The sequence below is a fragment of the Artemia sp. Qi Xiang Cuo genome, chromosome 13, assembly GCF_049724085.1.
Source record: "Artemia sp. Qi Xiang Cuo chromosome 13, ASM4972408v1, whole genome shotgun sequence".
In the NCBI taxonomy this organism is placed as follows: Eukaryota; Metazoa; Arthropoda; class Branchiopoda; order Anostraca; family Artemiidae; genus Artemia; species Artemia sp. Qi Xiang Cuo.
The window spans coordinates 66464779-66488718 of NC_142806.1; the positions used below are offsets into that span (position 1 = coordinate 66464779).

General features: G+C 33.7%; 1 protein-coding gene across 1 annotated transcript; it reads right to left on the minus strand.

The window, feature by feature from the left end:
* Window positions 1-62: 62 nt before the first annotated feature.
* LOC148945567 (uncharacterized) lies at window positions 63-23190 on the minus strand. Its single transcript, XM_089099083.1, has 8 exons — window positions 22921-23190; window positions 18780-19410; window positions 17329-17430; window positions 14488-14551; window positions 10951-11120; window positions 10466-10655; window positions 7636-7884; window positions 63-2089 (listed from the first exon to the last, which is right to left on the minus strand). The coding sequence occupies exons 1-8, from the start codon at window positions 22950-22952 to the stop codon at window positions 1509-1511; spliced, it is 2019 nt and encodes a 672-aa protein (XP_088955209.1). The 5' UTR covers window positions 22953-23190; the 3' UTR covers window positions 63-1508.
* Between the last annotated feature and the right edge of the window lie 750 nt (window positions 23191-23940).

The window sequence follows — 23940 nt, forward strand, 5'->3', positions numbered from 1 at the left end:
GAATTATGAAACAATTGTTAGTAAATAACAAACACTTTCTTGAGTTCACCTCTTTGATATACATTACAGAAATTTTATTCAAATAAATATGAAAAACTTGTAAGTAAGTAACAAACTCTTTCTTAAATTCACCAACATAGCAATATCTTAAATAGCCCTTATTAAACTGGTGTCTCAGTTATGGACCTTAAAAACACATACTCATATATAATACAGAGGTTTAATTTTGCTTATTTTTCTCTAAAAAAAACCATTCAAGTTCTTTAGTAATATCATATATTTGGATTCAATTTTTGAATTCAGTTGCAAAACGGTTAAAGGCATTTCAAATGTTTTTACAGAGGCACAGCCTTGAATTCATTAGCTGCTGCATCAGCTAAGAGTAACTAAGGTGAATCAACTGCATCAACTAAGGTGCCTTTTTAAATTATTTAGTCTAATACATTCTTATAAATATTTACTTAAGCAGGTGATACCAATCTTAAATGCTTGAGAATTGTCTAATTTTTGTTACTTTTTTTTAAGCTAGATTTATACAATTTACTTCATCTTACAGAGTTTTTGTTCATTACTGTCAAAATATTCACACAGAGATGGTGATTTACTGTAAAATAAAACACACCTTTCTGTGTTAATTTGATATAAATGTTTTTATTATGGGAAAAAAATAGTCAAAATTTACTTAATATTTACCATTGTAAGTTTGCATTGCTACTCTTGAATAATGATAACGAAATTGTTAAAAAAGCTAAACACAAAGATCGATAGCAAAGTGCTCCAACTTTTTGAAATTTCAACAGATATCTGTTTTCCTCTATTTTTATTCATTACTATTTCTATAACCTTTTTGTTCTTTTCATCCTTTTTCTCTAGCGTTCTTATTCTCTTCATCTTTTTTTGTAGCTTTAAAGATGTAAATTTATGAAAAATTTTTGGATGCTTGCAGTTACTAATAATAATTCTTTCAAAAACGCAGATTCTTTAGTTAGTGTAAAAATTTCTTATTCAAGAAAATATTTTATTGCAAACTAAACATTTGTATATTTTATTATGATGCAATATTTCTTTTTCTAATCTATAAGTTTTTCATGCACAAGAACTGCTATGGAGATGAGTTCAATTTTACCTCTATACATCTGACCCTTCAGACAAAGGTCTTGATTTTTATTCAATAGGGGGTTCAAAAGTCTTTTTATACCTCTCCTTGGCCATGTCCCTACATTAGTTATGTTGGTACAAATAAAAAGAATGCCTTTTCAAAACAGCCAATAAAAAAGGATGAATATAGAAAACGATTATAAAAATTAGTAGAACAGATTAGAGAGACTGAGAGAAAGACAGAGCAAAAGAGAGAAACAAAAGAAAAAAAAAATCTTTTTCTTTTCCTTTTTTTTATACGGGAAGTTCAAAAGTCTTTTCAAACCTCTCCTTGGCCATACCCCCTGATTATACAAATTTCAAATATGTTTATATAAAAATACTATTCTGTAAGTGGTTTTTATTGTAAATTATAAACTAGGATGCCCTTTCCTATAATGGGTTGACGTATGACGGTTCAGATTCGATTTATCACAAAATTCTCTCTCGCGTGTATGTACTCTTTGGTGACAATACAAACTGCTTGATTGAGTAAAACACTTTTTACATAAATCACATTTAAACGGTTTTTCACCTGTATGCAATCTTTGATGGTTATTCAAATGGTTTGATTGAGTAAAACACTTTTTGCAAAAATCACATTTAAAAGGTTTATCACCTGTATGCAGTCTTTGATGTTCTTTCAAACTGCCCATTTGAGTAAAGCTCTTCTGGCATAGACCACACATAAATGGTTTTTCTCCTGTATGAACTCTTTGATGAAGATTCAAATTACTTGATTGAGTAAAACGCTTTTGGCAAGAATCACATTTATACGGTTTTTCTCCCGTATGAACTCTTTGATGTGATTCCAATTGTGAATGGAAAGGAAATCGTTTATGGCATATATTGCATTCATAGTTTTTTCTGAACTTTTTCTTATGCAAGTAAATATCAGAATTTGAAGCTTCCATAAGTGCATTGGTATTACTTGATGATGTATCTGCGACTTCTACAATAAAATAAAAAAAAGGGGATGAAAAACCTAAAACATTATCATAAGACATTCTCAATCATATATCCTGAAGTAGTGATACTCACAAAAAAATAAAATAAAAAAAGAATCTGACAAACTAAGAAAAAATAATTAATAGCAAAACGAGATGCTTGAAAAGATGCAAGCCAATTTCTAAAAACATTATAAAAACAAAACTTCCTAATTTTAGTTTAAATGCTAAACGGTTTATATTTAAAAACTTTGTTTCTACAACTAAAGTGCGGAGCCTATGTTGCCTAGCGGCGTGTAGAGTACCAGACCTCGCCAATCCAGTAATTGTCAATCCCCAGCCATCTTATCCTGTTGTTCCCAAAATATCTCGAGAACACAAATGCTGGTAAGCAGTTTTTGGAAAGCATTCGCCCCGACTCAGCGGAAATCATTGAGCTAAGAAATTTGAAACAGGAATGGAAACTGTATGTCGAATCTAAATCATCTGCTGAGAAGATTGCTGAGTAAACGAAAACTAGTAAGCATGAGGTTGCTGCCATGCTCAAAGAGAAACTATTTATTGCTCTCCTGAAATAGGTTTCGCCTAAAATGACTCATAATGATGTAGAATCCCTTGTTCCAAATGCATAAAGGGCAATAGAAATCGGTAGCTTTGAGCGTTCCACAGTGTTTAAGCTGTATTTCAGGACCAGGAGAGATCTTGAAGATTTTCTTGGAGTATAAGTTCAGATGCCCCGGTACGCAACAGGCTCCTATATATGAATTGTCACTGTCACTTGTCTTCTAACCGCATATAATTTGAGCCTTTTCTTGATGTCATGATGCCACCAGAAGTTCGATACAACCGCCCTATGAAAAATACAAAATCTTTCTTAAATTCCTGACCTATTTATATCGTTTTTGCGGCCAGACATCGCTGTGCCTGGTTTTCCAACTATAGATTTCATTGCACATTTTTGTTCATCTTTACGTCAAAAAGTTTTTTCCATGGCTTTTGCTTAAGCAGTTTGGATTCGTACATCATGTTAAACTATCTATACATCAACGACTATTTACGGTTCGAAGATCACTTACGTTGAATGAAGCTATAGCAAAACATGAGTTCAAGTTTTGAATATGTTTATGAAACTCTTCAGAGAGCAAGTGACGTCTTAAAAAAGGGCAAATCATTTCATTTAGAATTTGTGGTGGTGAAAATGCTATTCGACCATGCAAGCAGCAATCTCCAAATGAATCACCTTTGTATGGTACTCTTTCCTTGGGAAAATGAAGGGCTCCACAGTGAATACAAACAATGTTGAAGGATCCCAATGACTTGTATGTAACACTTACTGAGTTGATTGCATCATAAGATTTCTTTTTTTCTTTTTCAATGTTTTTGAATTGTTGTAATCCATTGTTAGGTATAGGTTGTTCATTTGTTCTCTAGGCATTATGAAACTGCTTCAAACGCCTTTTGTAAATAGACTAATTACACTTGGTATTTTATACTGAGCCATGTTCCTTTGTAATGTTTCATTCGTCATAGATAGAATTCCGGTAATTTGATTTCATTAAGTTCATTTTGTTGCGTTGTAAACTGTAAGACTACTGGTTTTTATTCTGTCGTATCTCTGTATAAGTGGATTTAACCTAACATAAAATAAAACTTTTTTTAAATTTTCAGGTATTTTTCTAGTTTAAATTAAGTAATTATAATTTTGATGATACACTATTAACATTTTTGCAGCTTACATATATATTGTCAATCATTTGTTTTATTGTGTTATTTTGCCTGCACCATAGAAACTTAAAACGATACAACCACTACTAAAGCAAATATGATGTATGTATGCTTTTCGAATGTATTCATATATACGACGTCATTTACATAATTATTTGAGCCAAAATTAAGGCTCTTAACGATTTTTCTCAGACTTCTGACCTATCTAGATCGTTTTTTTATGCAAGAATATCCCATGATACCAATTTTTAAAAAAAAATATAGAGCCATTTTCGAGAAATAAAATATATACCTTTTTTTGTTCTCCATTTTCATTTTTGATTATAATCGTCTCATGTCTTGTAAACCCATTTGCTGCCGCTTATCTTTTGGAAAAACTAATGTTTGTATTCCAGTCAATGGGGACTTTCAGTCTTAAGGATGGAAAGGTCTTTTACCCATTATTCCGAGTGTGGAAGGACCGAGAATGACATCAGAATTGGAAAATTACAGCTACTAGTACCCCATTTCCACCCTAGCAAGGTCATAGGGGGATGAAATATCAGAATGTATATTTGTGCAATATTTGGTGGTTGAAAAGTCGTATGGTCTGGGGAAACCGAAAATGACATCAGAACTGAAAAAGTACATCACCGAGTACCCCATTTTTACCCTAGGCGAGGCCCGAATGGATAAAAATACCATTTGCTATAAAATAATAATATAGTGCATAATTGAAAAAAATATATATAATTGAAAGGTCGAATTCTATTAATTCTAGGCTGTGGAGAACCAAAGACGACATCAGAATTAGAAAATTCTATCGCTTAGTACCCCATTTCGACGCAAGCAAGGTCAGAGGAAGATGAAAAATCAGAATCTTAATTAGTGCGGTATATGGTGGCTTGAAAGGCCGTTTCCTATTACTTAAAGTCTGGGGAGACCAAAAAAGACGTGAAAATCGATAAATTCCATCACTTACTTGCATAATTGAAATAAAAATGGGTAAACAGAGTAATAAGTGATAAACTTTTTCGTTTTAATGTGATTTTCGATGTCCTAGGACTTCGATGTTCCTAGGACCAGGAAATGTGGCAGAACTTTAAATTCCTACTGCCCATACCCCTTTTCTCTTAAAAAAAGGCGTATTTCTGCATGTCCCATTTTGGTAATGTTATCAAGCAAATTTTCCTAAACATTTTGGTATCAAAAACATTTCTATAGCTCTAAAGGAAATGTTTTTGGACTTTTTCCTTAGTTTTACTGGACAACTTTTGTTTTTCCTGAGTACATATAATGACCAATCCTATAATAGAACCCATTAGCAGATATCCACCTGAATTGAAATCGTTGGTAAAACCACGTTTCTACTGATGTTTTTCTCTAAACACTGCCAAGAAAAAATCTGCATCCAAAAAAATTTCCAAGTAAATCCAAGTAAATATTTTATCTTGGGAGCCTCTTTTGGTGTCAAACAATTAAACTAGGAAATTCTGTTTATTAATTTAAAGGATATACAAGGACATCACGAAAAAAAGAAAGATAAACACTTTAAAAATAATAAATTGAAATATACAAAGTTTTTTTGTCAGCCTTCAAGTTTTCGATTAGTTAAAAAAAAACGAGCAAAAATATTCCCCAAGATGAACGAATCAATTAATGAATTTAAAACAAGTAAATTATTTAGTAGAGTAAAAGGAAAAAGAATTCGCAGGCAACCTTCAGGGTTAATTTGGCAGTGTTGTTGCTAGCCTTTGCCAGGGTAAGTCCATCAAGCTGAATTTCTTATGAAGAAGCTAAAAGACTCATATCTAGGATACATGGTGATCCACTAGCAAAATTTTCAATCAGATAAACATAATAAAATTAAATAAGATAATGCTATAAATAACAATACTAAATGGCCTGTAACTTAATTGAAAAAAAGATAATAGTTAAAATATATCTCGTAGATATATTTCAAAATATGTTCTTGTAATGAATAACCTAAAAAAAAAGATTCCCTTGCAAGCACACAAAGCAATCTATTACACTTCAAACGCAATTATGACTAAAAAAAGCCAGTGGCACAAACAGAGGAAGGGTACAATTAAAACAAACCAGAAGAAGGAATGGTTTAGGGGTGATAAAGCTTCAAAACAAGTGAAATATCTAGAAGAGTTTTTCTAGTTCGGTGCCTTTGAGTGTTTATCTTAAATAGCCCCAATTAAACTGGTGTCTCAGTTATGGACCTCAAAAACACATACTCATATTTAATACAGATGTTTAATTTTGCTTATTTTTTCTCTAGGAAAAACCATCCAAGTTCTTTAGTAATATCATATATTTGGATTAAATTATTGAATTCAGTTGCAAAACGGTTTGAATTTGAATACTTTGATTTGTTTACACAGTTTAATGCATTTCAAATGTTTTTACAGAGGCACAGCCTTGAATTCATTAGCTGCTGCATCAGCTAACAGTAACTAAGGTGAATCAACTGAATCAACTAAGATGCCTTTTTAAATTATTTAGTCTTTTACATTCTTATAAATATTTACTTAAGCAGGTGATATTAATCTTATAAGCTACAGAATTGTCTAATTTTTGTTACCTTTTTTTAGCTAGATTTATAAAATTTACTTCATCTTACAGAGTTTTTGTTCATTACTGTCAATATATTCCGGCAAAGATGGTGATTTACTGTAAAATAAAACAACACCTTTCTGTGTTTAAATTGATATGTATGTTTTTATTCAGGGAAAAAAATAGTAAAAATTTACTTATTATTTATCATTGTAAGTTTGCATTACTACTCTTGAATAATGATAACGAAATTGTTAAGAAAGTTAAACACAAAGATCCATAGCAAAATGATCCAACTTTTGAAATTTCAACACATATCTGTTTTCCTCTTTTTTTATTCATTACTATTTCTATAGCCTTTTTGTTCTTTTCACCTTTTTTCTCTAGCGTTCTTATTCTCTTCATCTTTTTTTGTAGCATTAAAGATGTAAATTTATGAAAAATTTTTGGATGCTTGCAATTACTAATAATAATTCTTTCGAAACTGCAGATTCTTTAGTTTCTGTACCAATTGCCTAATCAAGAAAATATTTTATTGCAAACTAAACATTTGGATATTTTTATTATGATGCAATATTTCTTTTTCTAATCGATGAGTTTTCATGCACAAGAATTGCTATGGAGATGAGTTCAATTTTACCTCTATACATCTGACCCTTCAGAGCCTGGTCTTGATTTTATTCAATAGAGGGTTCAAAAGTCTTTTTAATTGGCCATGTCCCTACATAAGTAATGTTAGTAAAAATAAAAAGAATGCCTTTTCAAAACAGCCAATAGAAAAGGATGAATATAGAAAACGATCATAAAAATTAGGAGAACAGATTAGAGAGACTGAGAAAAATTCAGCGAAAAAGAGAGAAAGAAAGAAAAATTTACAAAAATAAATATCTTTTTCTTGTCTTTTTTTTATACGGGGGTTCAAACGTCTTTTCATACTTCTCTTTGACTATACCCCCAAATTATACAAATTTTAAATCTGTTTATATAAAAATACTATTCTGCAAGAGGTTTTTATTGTAAGTTATAAAGTACAATGCCCTTTCCTACAATGGGTTGCTGTATAACGGTTCAGATTCGATTTATCAGAAAATTCTCTCTCGCATTCTCTCTCACGTGTATGCAATCTTTGGTGACGATACAAACTGCCTGATTGAGCAAAACACTTTTTGCACGAATCACACTTAAACGGTTTCTCACGCGTATGCACTCTTTGGTGAAGATTCAAAGTGCTTGATTGAGTAAAGCACTGTTTGCACAAACACACATTTAAAAGGTTTATCACCTGTATGCAGTCTTTGATGTTCTTTCAAACTGCTCATGTGAGTAAAGCTCTTTTGGCATACACCACACATAAACGGTTTTTCTCTCGTATGAACTCTTTGATGTGATTCCAACCGTGAAGGGAAAGGAAATCTTTTATCGCATATATTGCACTGAAAATCTTTTCTGAACTTTTTCCTTTGCAAGTCAGTACAAGAATTTGAAGCTTCCATAAGTGCATTGGTCTTACTTGATGAAGTATCTGCAACTTCTACAATAAAATAAAACGGATGAAAAGCCAAAAACTTTATCATAAGACTTTCTCATTCATATATCCTAAAGTAGTGATGATCACAAAAAAAAATTAAAAAAGAATCTGACAAATTAAAAAAAAATAACTAACAGCCAAACGAGAGGCTTGAAAAGATTTAAGCCTATTGCTATAAGCATTATAAAAACAAAACTCCCTAATTTCAGCTTAAATGCTAAATGGTTTATATCTAAAAACTTTGTGTCTACAACTAAATCGCGGAACCTATGTTGCCCAGCGGTGAGTAGAGTCCCAGACCTTACCAATCCAGTAGTTGTCAATCCCCAGCCATCTTATGCTATTGTTCTCATAATGCTAAAATCACTCGTGAACCTCAATGCTCGTAAGTAGTTTTGGGACAGCGTTTGTCCCGACTCAGCGGAAACCAGTGTGCTAAGAAAGTTGAAACAGGAGTGGAAGCTGTACGTCAAATCTAAATCATCTGCTGAGAAGATTGTTGAGAAAATGAAAGCTAGTAAGCCCGTGGTTGCTGCCATGCTCAAGGAGAAACTATTTTTGCCTTCCTTAAACTGGTTTCGCATAAAACGACTCATACTGATGTAGAATCCCTTGTTCCAAATGCATAAAGGGCAATAGATTTCGGTAACTTGGAGCTGTATTTCAGGACCAGGAGGGATCTTGAAGATTTTCTTGGAGTATCAGTTCAGATCGACTATGAGAGGTTGCCTGCGGAAGAGTTCAAATTTCTCACAGGAGATATTTGTTTTTCCTTTCATGTTTTTCCTTCCATGGAGTTAGTCAAACAGCATCCGACTGCGTCCTAACGCCTATTTGAGGTTGTTGTGGTGCTTCTTACCACACCTCTACGAAGGATAATATGCCCACGAAAGATATGTTCTGCATATTGTGCAAAAAAAAGGCCACAAATGCTACAGCGTAAGGTGTCCGGCTAATAAGGCGGTAAAAAGTGCTAAGCCCCTACCAAGATGAGTCTAAAACCCACCCTCTCAAGGTATGATAAAGAAATGAGCCGAGGGACCTCAATCTTTTATGCGATAGTCCCAAGGAAACTAAACAGAAATTTGCTAAATCGGTCTATGTTTTTAAAGGACTTTCATCTAGATGTGACATAACTTGTATTCAGGAGCACTACTTTCGCTCAACTTCTTTGAGCCTGAGCCTTTTGGAAATATCAACCAGTCAAAAAGTATTCTCGGTCGCTGCGTGCCGCTCTCAGTCCTATGGCTGGCCTTACGGTGGTCTAGCAGCCTATGTGATGTCATGTTTTCCTTCGTCTATTTTTTATGCAGCAAGTGACTTTTTAGCAGTTAGAATCCAAAATTTTGTTGGGTTGAACATAAATCTGCCCACAAACTATCGTGACGAGCGATCTGAGAGACTTTGTGCCACTAGTACCAATCGTTTATCTAAATGCTTGCTAAGAATATAAGAGTACGGTTTAGGCTGTATCGTGACTGGTGACTTCAATTGTGACCCAACTGATCCACTTAGTTCTTCTGGTGATTCTGATCGCCGAAATATTATTTTTGACCTGTTCGATGATGATTACGTAGTTGTGCCGAAGGTTGATAGTTTTACTTACATCCACACGTCAGGTAGTACATCTAATTTAGACCATGTTTGTCATACGCCACCCATGACTAATGCAGATGTTGTAGTTAGTGTTTCTAGTTTTACGTCAGATCTTTTTTCTTTGTTTTTTTGGAGCTCAGATTGGTGATATTGGTCCTTCTTCTAATCCGTTTGCTAAAAAGCAATCTGTATTTTATATTAATGGTTGAAACAGGGTGTCTCGAGATCTTTTCCAGAATGCGTGGAATGAAGTTCTCGCGAAAATTTACATACCGTTTGATTTATTGATGCGGAGTTCAAAAACGAATACCGTATGCGTGATTATCAAGCTAGGCTGAATATTTACTGTAATGAACTTACTCATGCTCTATCTTGCAGAAAGATCAGCAGTGCCTATTAGGCGAGTAAAAGTTGGAATTGAAGAGCCCAGTTGGTTAACTAACCAATTTGCATAATACTTGTTTTTCTGCTGAATTTAGGATTTCAGTTTGGATTGAAGCGGATAAGCCGCGCGATGCATGGCTGCAAAAACTGTATAGTTATACTAAACAGCAGACTTTGCGAAACAGCTTTCTCTGCATTAGAGTTCGATTATTTCGTCTTGTTTGGAAGAAGTTCGGTCACGGCCAAATAAGATATGGTCCAGTGTTGTAAAAGAAGTGCCATGTCAAACACCGTCTCGTATACCATTTTCATCATGGGTTGAACATTATAAAGAAGAAATTGACGGATCCATCTTTATTTGCCCATGATGTAAGGCACGCATTTGATTCGCTTCTCTACGTGGAGATCATATTTGATATGGATTTGACCGGTGTCTATCCCTGCATTCTAGCCCCGCTCGCTGACATGCATGAAAATAAAAAGCGGAACTTAGGCCTCATCTACTAGCTAATGTACTAGCCTCATATGATTTTGCTGTTTCTCCACGTGGAAATCTCCCTCTCCCAGTAAAGAAAGGGGGTAAGACAAGGTGCTATTTCGTTACCGACAGCCTTTAATAACAGTATTGTAAAGCCACAGCCAAAGTCACTTATGACTTGTATTCTGCGTGGTAGTGATTTGTCTTTGATTGGGTATGCGAATGACAAACTGAATCTGAGCCGGTTTTTGCATGGGCAAGAAGATAATTTTACAGGTACAACAAGAGTACACCCATTTTGGACTCCAATCAGAATCTAGACAAGGAAGTAGCATCAGGTTTTAAACCCAATAAGACTTATATAAATCATGCTCAAACACACCTACAAACCTAATGGACATACCAATTCTAGTAGAAACCATATAAAAAATTTTTTTTTAGCTAAAAATTCTTTTTGAAGGTACTGAAGGAAGGGTAGATTCAGGGTGACTCTAGGAACGTATATATATATATATATATATATATATATATATATATATATATATATATATATATATATATATATATATATATATATATATATATAATATATATATATATTTGAGATATACCTGACTGTCAAAAGACGTTGCGCCTGATTCCTGGGTATCGGGTTGAAGTTTACAAGGTCCTGAAAACTCAGGAAAATTACCCAAAGCAATGTCTTCACGTTTAGGAAACAAAAGAAGGTTCGGAACGCCAAAGACTTTTTCATTGTGACTTGGTAAAGAATCTTCAACTTCTAAAACAATATATAAATGAAATTGACATTAAAAAAATAAAACAATAAAGTTTACTAAACAAAACCAACAAAATATCTTTTTTTATACCTTAGTCATGACAATTGATAAAAATAAGCAGTAAAAAAAGCACTGTTAGTTTTTAGGCTCTTTGAATTTTTAGTATTTGATGTTTTTTTCAGATCACTTTGTATGGAAGAAACTGTGCTTGATACTTCGGAGGTGACAGAGAATGAAATTTTGAGTGTTCTTTTTAGGAGTTAAAAGTAATAGGTCAACCAGCCGTCACTTTACTGAAAAAAAAGCCAAAAAAACGAAGCAAATGACCGTGGATTGTCAGTTTAATATAAATATACTGATATTTATTCCTTAAAGTCTTAAATTTGTTTTTGTTTATTTAACTAAAAAAAAGTTAAAACATTTAAAACGTATTTTCTTTTCAGTAAACCGAAAATTATATTCTGGTCTTGAGAAGGCATGGGGTTTATCAGCATTACTAATTTTAATTTTTGCTTGTTTTGAATTTGACTCGGCTATTTATTCTAATTTTTGTTCGTTTTGAGTTTCATATATTTAGTGATAGTGATTTGTGGTAGTTTTACGCTTGGAAGATCTGAGTTTCTTAAATATGGTGGCTCTGAGGTTAGAAATAAGTTACTGAAGATTATGAATATGATTTTTGAAAAAGGGGAAGTACCTAACGATTTTAGGAAAACCTTAATAAAGCCACTTTGCAAGAAAGGTAATAAAAGTGAGTGTGGTAATTATCGAGGGATTAGTCTGGTCTCTGTAGATAGTAAATTACTTAGTAATATTATACTTTTTAGACTAAGAGATGCCGTAGACAAAGTTTTAAGAGAAGAACAGTGCAGTTTTAGAAAAGGTAGAGGATGTGTTTACCAAATTTTCCCTCTTATCCTAATAATTGAGAAGTTCCTGAGTTTTCGAACACCTTTGGTCCTCAGTTTTATAGATTATGAGCAAGCGTTCGATTCTATTGATAGAAGAGTTATAGTAGTAAAGGTTTTATCGTTGTGTGGTATACCAGACAAACACATTAAAGTGATTAGTGCTATGTACGAGAATAGCACTGCTGCGGTTAAGGTAGGAAATGAGGTTAGCAGCTGGTTTTGTATTAAATCAGGAATTAAGCACGGTTGTGTTCTATCCCCCTCTATATGGATTATTTTGATGGACTTTGTCTTAAGGAGCACAGGAAAGGCAATGGGAGACAACGGAATCAAATGGGGAGGAAGTCTCCTAGACTTAGATCATGCTGATGATTTAAGCATCCTAGATGAAAGTGTGAGCAAAATGAATGAAACTTTAGAGGTTTTGCGAGTTCAGGGTGCTAGAATAGGTTTAAAAATTAATGTTAAAAAGACTAAGTCACTAAGGCTAGGAATAAGTGAAGATGAAAAGATGAAGTTGGGTAATGAAAAGATTGATTAGGTCAAGATTGATTAGGTGGACAGCTTCTCTTACCTTGGTGGTATTATTAGTAAAGATTGTTGGAGCAGTGAAGATGTCAAAAGTAGAATAGCCAAGGCTCAAGGTGTTTTTTCACAATAAAAAAAGTTTGGAAGAATAGGAAGATAAGTCTGCAAACCAAGATAAGAATATTAGAAGCTACAGTGATGACAGTGGTGAAATATGGCTCTGAAGCATGGGCGCTCCGAAAAGCGGATGAACATTTGCTAGATGTTTTCCAGAGAAATTACTTAAGGATTGTTCTGGGTACCCGGCTGACTGACAATATTTCAAACAACAGGCTATGCAAAAAATATGGTTCAATACCGCTCTGTAGGGCTATAATGAAAGAAAGGTTGAGGTGGCTAGGGCACGTTGTGAGGATGAAGAATGACAGATTGCCGAAGATTGTTCTTTTCGGCGAACCGTCTAGGGCTAAAGAGAGAGCAGGTCGTCCCCGTCTGGGGTGGCAGGACGTAATAAAGAAAGATTTAAAGGAAATGGGAACTTCATGGGCGGGCGTAAAAAGGGAGGCTTTGAATAGATTGGGATGGAGGAGGAGCGTGCGTAGCTGTCTCGGCTTCAGGCGGTTAGGTGCTGCGGTGAGTTGTTAGTAGTAGTAGTAGTAGTTTGGCTTAATGGAGCTCTCAACTTTTTTTTTTAAACTTGTATTGGGGAAATCATTAGCGTGTGGGGGCTGGTTGCCCTCCAATTAGTTTTAACTATTAAAAAGGGCACTATTCCTCTCGGTTTCCAATCAAATGAGCTCTTTTTGAAGTTTCTACAGCAATGGAAGTGCCGATTAGACCGGGTAAGTCCCCCTAAAATTCAACTTATGGGCGCCCATGGAAACAGAGAACTTAAATGCTGCAACATAATGGTTTTGTATTCTAATAGCTTTGTTAAGATAAACTCTCGGACCGATTACTGTTATCATTGGATCCAGTAGGTAACTCTTTGAGCACAGCAACAAATCATTTTAGACCTCTCTTCATGACTCAACATCTTCGCGCACGTGCAGTGACAAATGTTTAGCACTACGACGGGCTTATGGGAAAACTATTGCTCTGACGTACTGGAAACTTCCCAGTCAGCCCACTATGATGTGTGTCATTTTCTGCAGAAACTTTTCGCTGCTGTTAGTATATATACTTATGCTGTGACTTTGAGTAACCAAATTAAACTAAAATTATTTCATAGTACTCCTGTCTAAGGATGTCTTGGAGTGTCTTGCATTTAGAAGAGGAAGCAATGACCCTTAAAATTGGTTGGAGGATATCTAGAACATGGTATTTAAAGAATACCAGGATACCTATAAATCAAAATTAAAACCAAAGTATTAGAACCACTTGTGGATTTATATCTTGACCGACTCTATCTAGAACAACATCTATGGAAGCAGGTTGGAAGCAGGTGTGAATCTTCACACTTAAATTTAAAGCAGTATTTTGTCATCTTAAGCCTTTGACCTGCCAATATTTCATTAAAATAGACTGTCGAGTGACATTAGAATTATTGTACTATTATGATTTTCTTTTCAATAAAAAATATCCCTCTTAGGCCAAAGAGTACAAAATATTATTATAATGATAAAAAAATATGATATATAAAATCATGACGCTCAACGTAACCCCCTTTGGCCGCAGAGTGAATAATATTATTATTGGAAATGTCTACAATCTTTATTTGTTTTATTGATTCCTAAAAAGAACCTTCAGTGTTCCTAATGGTAACAAATGAGAGAGGGTTTAAGCAAAAGATTAAATTTGATAACAGATTTTAATTGGTGTAAGCCAGTCATTACTCTTGTTTAGTATAATCTAATCAAAGTAAATTCACTGAAAAAGAGAGGACCGAGCACGCTTCCACTGATTTTTAATTAAACAATGAAAGACTAACCTGAAAAATCTAAAATTGTGTTTGGCTTTCTCTCTGTTCTTTCCAAAATCTGATTCCCAATTAGCTTTAAAAAAAAGAAAATTATGCACGGAAATATGGACAAATGTTTAGTGTTGGGATAGACTTGAATTTGCAAAATGTAACCACACATCTTTTAGTAGTGTCAATCCTGTTATTATTGATGTCAATTTATTTGCTATTAGTAAAAATACGAATTTCATTCATCTCAGAAGCAGTTTCATCAAAACAGGTTATTAAAATTTCATCAGATACACTTATTCATTTAACGACTGAAAGAGGAGAGGGGTATCCATCGACTTTACGTAAATATGAATGCTTTTGAGGTTCTTTATCCCCTACCCTTTAGTGGAAAACGCTCAATGGGTACCCAGCAGACGCAAAATTCTACTCTATGTTAAGTAGAGCAAAAGAAAATACATGGAACTTCAATTTGAGCAAGTTGAAGAGCCCAACACACTTGCAAAAAGGTTTGAATAAGTCTCTTAGCTTTAATATTAAGAGGTGCCAAACCAGAATAAAAAAGAGCCGAATAAGATCATAAATAACAATATTAATTAATATAAATATTAATAAAAATAAGAATATTCAAGCATTGACTTCATGTTATAAGTTGATAGAAAAATGAAAGGAGTCACAGTAGCAGCTGCAGTCACTAGTTGCTTTTAATTTGAATTTCCAATTTAATGAGGCCCTTGCAAAGCTTCTACAACTAGTTTTAAATGATGTAGACTGGAAACAAAGTGCATAGAGGTCACTTGCCCATTACTAAGGCAACGCTGCAGTAGCTATGAGAAGCATGTCAATCTGAAGTCAATCCCATTCAAGGTTCTAATATACATGTTCAAGTGTAAAAATTTTTCTTTTTTGAGGCAAAACAATAATACTTGGTTTTGACTAATATGGAGAAAAATGATGAGAACCTCTCTATAGGTAATTGTTTCAATCCAACAGCCTTTTTAGAGGTTTCTGGCTGTTTTTGAAAATATCCTTAAATTTATTCACAAAATAGCATTTTCCTATTCAGACTGATTTAGATAGTAATTACTATTTTTGCATCAGAAAGAAATGGACAGATTTTTTCACGTGCCAGTTTTTTTAAATGTGTTTTTAATTTTTGATTACTATGGACCATAAGCCATTACTATGATGCACCCATGATTGTATTTTGCAAAGGAAAAAGCCTTTGGTTTTTTTGGTTGGATATAGTTAAAAGCAAACACCATTTGAAACAGAAGTCATCATATAGTTTTACTCTAACGTCATTTATTCTTGTAACCAGCGAGTATGACATCATTCATCTTCTTATATTTGAAGATGAAATTTTTCTGGTCAAAAAATTAATTTTATTTTAAATACTATGTTTGAACAAGATGTTGAACAATTCGTCAAGTTCAAATATATAGGTAGTATAATCAAGAATACTGGCTCAACAGTGAAAGAAGTACTCACCAGAATAGGACAGGCAAATGGTGCCTTCAACAAACTATGTCAAATATGGAGATCTCAGAGATTTTCTCTCCTCCTGAAGCTATGCCTTTTCAACGGTAATGTTATGCCAATGCTACTCTACACAGCAGAAACATGGCGCCTGAATCACAAACAAAAAAGAAGAACCCTGGCTTTTCATAACTCTATCCAGCAGAATTATCGCACCTGAATCACGAACAAGAGAGAAGAGTCCTGGCTTTTGAAGATTCGTTTTTTCACAGAATACTACATCAAAAGAGTCAGAAGATGGAGATGTTTGGGCAACATCCTACTTTTAGACGACCATAGACTCCCAAAAGCCGGTTTACACTGGCAACCACCAGGAAATTGTAGCAGGGGAAGACCCAGAAACATACTGTGCTGGACCTGTCAGAGGGATCTATGCAGCCTGCACCTCTGTTCTACCAGAATGAGAGGACATCACTGCAGCAGCAAAACTGAGGCAAGATTTGCGGCTCATACTCTATGCCCTGGGTGCCTCAGGAGAAACAGGCGGAACTAAGTAAAGGATGGGCAGTGGTTTATTCCTTACTACGTTAGCCTACATCTAGTGAGTTGGTCAAAGATAGTGTTTAGTAATGAAAAACATGGTCAAAGAGATCAAAGACTAGAGAGCCATGACATATAGTCTCTGTGAAAGGCAAAGCTGACATAAATTTTTTTAGAGATGTATAACAATGATTATTTTCACTTCTTTACAATACTTTATGATCATAAGTTAGAACTGAGGCAGATAAAAAATGTAGTAAGGGTAATTCAGACATTCTATCAGTTCTGTGAGCCATTTGAAGGATACTGGAGACCAATATATGATTCAAGATTCACTATGCCAACATGGCTTGCATGTAAGTGGGCAACTGAGATTGTTCATGTTATATGGGCTTTGCCTACTGGGAAAACCCCACTGGAATTGGCTACTGCAGCATCTATGATTATTTGCAGCTACAACTAAATACCTTTTCAATAAATAACAATTTTGTACAAAGAGAAATGCCATTTCTACATTTTTGGTAAGTAGAATAAGATTATTTTTACAAAGAAGGTAACAAAAACAACTAAATTTGAGATAAACACCTATTTTACAAACTCGACCTTGTTTTAGTCTGGATTGCCTGAATTCAATGAACAGCCCTTATTTTCGGTTTAAACAGGACATTTATTTCAGTGAACATAAACAGATAGTCTTCTTTAACTATTCTTATTGCTGATTTAAAGATAGAAAGAGAACTAACAGTTAGCCAAATGGAGAAAGACATATTTCAAAATAAAAAGCTATGATCAATCATGTGCTTAAAAAAAGCTAAAGAGTAATAAAGGAAAACAAATGCTTACTTTTTCACTGCTGTAATCAAAATGTTGTCCATCATCTTCAAACTGACTAGAACTAATGTTTCCCCCTTTGTCAATACCTACAACAACTTCATCTTTGAAAAGCTGAAAATAAAAATGCAAATGAAAACGAATATTATCAAATGATAAATATAAAGAGATGGGTGAAATTTAATCTTCCATCCAAATTAGGTATTTTATGGACTGATAGACGAACTGTCAAACATCACAAGAAAATTGAGGTTTCTTTCAATGGACTTTACTTGATCCTGTTTGGCAGAATACAGATGCATTCTGGTAGCTCAGTAATTTTTTATTACAATATATATAGTATGAGATCCTTTTTCAAATTAATCACAGCACATACAGATAGCTATTTCGGAGAAATTCTTGATATGCCTGTTTACGCCAGAGCAAATTTGCCAGGACAAATCAAACATGAAGAAACTACTAGATAATTTAGCCTAATCCTTTTCTTTAACTTGTTCAAGAGTGCGAAATTAAAAAGCTTATAAAATACAAAAAGAAAATTTACACATAGCCAGGAACATTTGTAAAAACAAAAACAGTTAAGGCCCTGTTCCCATCTTAAAAAAACAAGGAGAAAAAATGACCTTAAAATACTATATAGTAGAGAGATCTTCTGGTAGAGTTCTAATAGGACTTTCAAAAGGACCCACCCTTGAAATTTAGCTTGCAGTAAATTTCTGTACTGAAAACAATCTTGAAAGGAGTTAAAATTAGAAAATTATCAAGGTTTGTCTAATTAAAAAATCAGGAGCCTAATATGGGGGCTTTTTTGTTATCTTGAATTTGTCTTGATCAAGCGTTCTGAATATGTTAGTTTTCCTCAAATAGTTTAAACAGATCACATATAAAGATGTTTGACAATGCCTATTCCCAGCAGATATCAGTTTACTTGGTGATGAAAAAAAATTGAAAGAATTATGTGCATTTAAACCTAATATGTAAAGACCCTAACCTCACATTTTATATCTCAAATCATTTCTAAATATATCTATATTCATATTATTCAAATCAATGGTCTAAGGAATTTTATTTAAATATTATTAAAATCCTCTATCATTGTCAAATAGCAAAGAAAATTAATTAAGCAGTTTTGACAAGGATCAGGAAGCACAATAATAGCCTATTGGCACTTTGAACTAAACAAAACCATAATGCAAGAAAAGATAAATGTCAGATAAAGGGAAAAATGTTAATAGCAAAATCATGGTGCTTTGTACTTTTTAACTGTTAATTTAATAAATTTCTAACCAAAGGCGTAATTCAGGTGGGGATGAAAATTCTAGTGTCTAGTTATTACACAAGTATCATATTACCTTTTAAATTCAAACTAGCTTAGTCCCTTAGTGAAATTAATATAAAATTAAATACTTAACCATCCTTTGGTCACTTGACTTTGAATAAAGTGAATTCCAATAAAAACTTACCAGTGAGTTGCATGCAGCAAGATCTGTTTTATAAAGAGAGGAACTACTTTCAGCAGGATAGTTCACCAACTTTGCATTTGAGGTATCTACTACAGGAGGTTCTAGATTACTGGAAGAATCTTCGGCCAAGAAGCTGTTTTCAGAGGTTGAATCAACTCTGTTTCTTTTTGCAGCAGGTTGAGTCATTTGTGTGTTTTGAGAGTGATAGCTAGGTTTCTGTATCTGGCTAACTGTCTGATCAGGATAAGCAAGACCTGTAACTTTAAGCATTTCAGCCACTTTCATTAATGAACTAGCTTGAGCTTGTGAAACAGTCACTTCACCTGTATACATAAATGTCACCAAAGCTAGCAGATCATGAAATTTCACATCCTTTAGAACAATAATAGGATGGGAGTGTGAAATTCCTAGAAGCAGTGTTTCAAAGTAGGAACTACAAGATGAGAGAACAAGTCTGTGGCATTTGATGCTTTGACTGCCACATGATAGGGTGACATCTGTGAAATGTTCACTGTTTAATAAAGATAAAAAAGCTCCAGGAAATACATCCAGGTAGTTGTTCCACTTTAAGAAAAATTCTTTTTGCTCCATTTCAAAAATAGTAACTAAGTCCTTGAAAAACTCAAACTCACTGAAATAGATAGAAAAATGTAAATAAGTATTTCCAAATCATAGGCATTATAGGCACTTAATGTGAAAATTAAGAAAAAATTCTACAATTAGAAACTCAATACAAAGACTTTTATTTCAAAACTTTAACATTCTATTTTAATTTATAAATATGCCTAGCTTGGTAATAATTCTATCTCTGAATATCAAAAAATATGCTTCCATAGATTGCAACAAATCTTGAATCAGTTTCATTTAATTAAAAAAATGGTTGGCTATATTTTTATGAGCTCAACAAATCAAAACATGATTCTATGTATAATCATTGACGAGTATAAAGATTAATATATTTTGAGCATGTGTGGTTAAAGAAAGGGCCTAAGAAAAAAAAAGATTATTATTCTTCAATAGGAAATGATGAGATTAAAACTCATAAGCATATTCTTGCAGGGGGTTAATATTCCACAGATAAACTTTGCCATAAGAAGAACTAAATAGTTTTCTTTGGTACAAAACATTATAAATTTTCAACAGAGGATGGTATTCTGATTAAGATTTAAAATGTGCAAAATATAAGCATAACACCTCATTTTCTTTTTGTTACCTCCAACAATCTTATTAAGCAGAGTCAGCAGAGATTTAGATCAGGACAATTCATTGATACAAATCTGATAGATGCATAAAGGTGCATGGAGAAAATGGTCAGGTATTATCCTCAGATAGTACTGAAGTGGAAAGTGGAGTCCCACAGGGAGCAATCCTTGGTACAACATTATTTAACATCTAGGACACCGAAGCTGATGTCAAAGCTATAAAAAGGACTTGTTTGACCAAAACTGGAATTTGGTATGTGTACAGCAGCCCCATTAAATAAAAGCAACAAGAAAAAGCTAGAGAGTGTCCAAAGGCAAGCAATTAAATCAAAAGAAGGTTTTAAAGCTTGGAGTACCCATCCTGCCAGGAGAAGTCACAGATTCCTACCCTCTCCTATTGATGGATGCATGGGGATGTCATCATGATGTACAAAATGCTGCACACTCAGTCCTTGCAACAAAATATGCTTGAACTTGGCCAGTCAACTAGAACTAGAGGAAACACCAAGAAGCTGTACTGCAAACAATCCAACACCAGACTATGGAACAACTTCTTCTCAATTAGAGTCACAGGGCTCTGGAACTCCCTCATTAAAGGAACAGTCTCAGCCCCTAGTGTGGAGGCCTCCAAGTGAGCTGTGGACAAAGATTGGTCATCCAATCCATGGCTTTTAGAATGGGATGCAGCCAACATGTTTGCTTAACATCTTGACTAACCAGCACCTACAGGAAAATTCCTTATTTGCTGGACAATGCAATCTAAGGTAAATTAAGCTTCTGAAATAGTGTAAATTGTTTTGAAGCATAAAAAGAAGGAAAAGGAGTTCTTCAGTTTTGTCTTTTGTACTTCAGTTTTATGAGCTATTGAAAATTTGTTGTGCAGAAGGGATAAAAATGGCAGAAAAGTAAAAACTCAAGAATATCTTACTTTAAATAGATCTGAAGAGGCTCTTTCACAAGAAAATAGAAAGATGTTTTAGATCAGCAAATTTATTGATTGTCCATATAAAAATACTTGTCTATTTTGAAATTTGAGATTCATAGCAAATACATTACTGTGTACAAAAACATAGACTTTTGGACTAAATCAAGTAAACAAAAACTAAAGGCAGAATTTTTGGAGAAAAAAGATTTTGATACCTGTGGGGATAGAAGATCCAACATTACATGAATCTAACAAAACTTGCAATTCCTTCCTTTTGTATTAAAGCATGATAATTACTCTCTGAAACAATTTTGGAATAAAACAATATCACCAGTTTGGATGGTAAATGCATGTGTCTGTAACACCAAGTTTAACAACCATTTTTTTAAAAATGTCTTACTTGTATAAATTAGTGTTGTAAAATTACTGTAAAATAAAAACTTGGTAAGTAAAATTGGTAGAATAAATTACTCCTAGGAAATACAGAGTAAAATCGGTGTTTTAGACTAGCCCTGTAGCTACAAGACCAGGTGAGCATTTATTTTTCAGCATCACTTAAAGCTTTTAATGAAATTTTTTTATGATTCTGATTTTTCCTTGGCTTAAAAAGGGTTATACCCATTCATCTAGATTCATCAATTTAATTAACTATCTAGTTTATCCCTTTGGCAATCTTGTGCCTAGAGTAATACTGAAGCAATTGGACAGTTCCTGATTTTGGACATCTATTTTGTAAAAAAAAAATCAATAAAAAAAAAATCAAATTTACCATTATTTGGGAGTAAAATCATATTAGTAATTTTTTTCCACATTTAAACCTAAGAAATGTTATCCTAACAGCCTTGAATATACTAAATAGCCTAGCTCTATTCAGCCACATTTCTCATTTCATATATGTGCTCATTTTCATTTATACATAAAAGTACCAAATACAAGTAAAAAGAGGTTGACAACATTTTGATGACTTTGAATAACTAAGCAGTGGATCATAATAGCAGAACATTTAGTCACTTTCACAGTCATTAAGACAGCCTTCAACAGAATTTGCAAATCTTCAACTTGCAAACTTGCAACTTGCATCCTTCAACAATCCTTCAACTTGCAAATCTAGCTCCTCTCATTCAGGCTTAGATTCTGATTCATGTGACTGTGCTTGTGCAATGTGACTCTGCTTTGATTTCTAATTGACTGAGCCCCCTCCAAAGCTAATTTGACCACCCCTTCTACAGGAAATGCCCTTGGGAAAAAAATGAATAAATATTAATACATTTCACCCAATATGGGTTTTTATTATAGGTAATGCAATATAATTGCCCCTGACTTGAATAGCAGGGTAGAGATTTGAATTTCCCTTCTAATGAAAATCTGGAATAATCCAAGGGGAAAGTAGGGGTAAATTTTCCACAGGGAAGGGGGCAATGTTCTGTGAGTGGTAAAATTCTACTTTAGCTACTTTTAGGTATCTTGGAAAGGGGTTAGGTTAGGAAAATGAAACTGTCAGGGATGGGTCTACAGGCTAAAGTATGGGTAAATATTTACCATATCATATTATTGAGTAACAACTAAAGTGAATATACGATTGAATGCCTTTTTTATGCTGATTATGAATATAATAATCATTTCTATCGGAATAAATGAATTTCAGCCCCTCCCCCCTATATATGCCAATTCAGGGTATACATTTCTACATTAGGGGGGGGAGAGGAGGGGGGGTAGGTTGCAAATTTTATTTCTGATGTAAATGGGAGGTAAGTTTAAACTTTACCCAAACCCCCTCCCTAATGGGTAAAATTCTACTTTAGTTACTTTTGGCTATCTTGGAAAGGGGTTGGGTTAGGAAAATGAAACTTTCAGGGATGGATGTACATGCTAAGGTTTGTCCCGGGAAGGTACTTTGAAGTACCTACCTCCACTCATCCCCCCCTCTATATAATGGTAAATTACTGCACATTACTAGTTGTTTTAGCTCATATTTCATCCTATATTACTATCATAATTATAAATCACTGCTTACCTTAAACAACTTCTTCTTTTAACCTTGTTCATTAAAATATATTCCAAAATCCTATTTAAATCCTAAGCCATTTAATTTTCTACCCATGCTGACTTTCCTTATGGTATAATGAAACCAGGTTTATTGTGATGTCACGCCTTTGCTTATCAGAAACCCTTACCCTTAAGGGTAGCAGGCACATGCCAAACAACTCTGTGTTGATAAGACCATTTAAACTGTATTAATTAGGGAAAGAATTTGACAAGAGAGACCAGTAAAAATAACCTAATCGTTTTTAGAGGACAAATTATGTCATGGGAAGATGTTTTTGAAATCCCCCTTCCACCAAAACTCAAAATTTTCTAAAATTCTACTTTAGAAGCCTTTAAAATATTTCTAAAGCACTAAAAGATAGAGTGCTAAAAACATCAGAATCGACTTCAGAGGACACGTTATATCACGGGAAGAGGTTTTTGAAATCCTTCTTCCCCCCAAACTCAAAATTTTCAAAAATTCTACTTTAGAAGCTTTTAAAATATTTCTAAAGTACTAAAAGATAGAGTGCTAAAAACATCAGAATCGACTTCAGAGGACAAATTATGTCATTGGGAAGATGTTTTTGAAATCCCCCTTCCCCCCAAACTCAAAATTTTCCAAAATTTTACTTCAGAAGCTTTTTTAAATATTTCTAAAGCGCTAAGACATAGAGCGCTACAAACATCAGAATCGACTTTAGAGGATAAATTATGTTATGGGAAGATGTTTTTGAAATCCCCCTTCCCTCCAAACTCATTATTTAAAAAATTCTATTTTAGAAGCTTTTAAAATATTTCTAAAGTAATAATAGATAGAGTGCTAAAAACATCAGAATCGACTACAGAGGACACGCTATAACACGGGAAGATGTTTTGAAAATCCCCCTTCCCCCCAAACTCAAAATTTTCCAAAATTCTACTTTAGAAGCTTTTTTAAATATTTCTAAAGTGCTAAGACATAGAGCGCTACAAATATCAGAATCGACTTCAGAGGACAAATTATGTT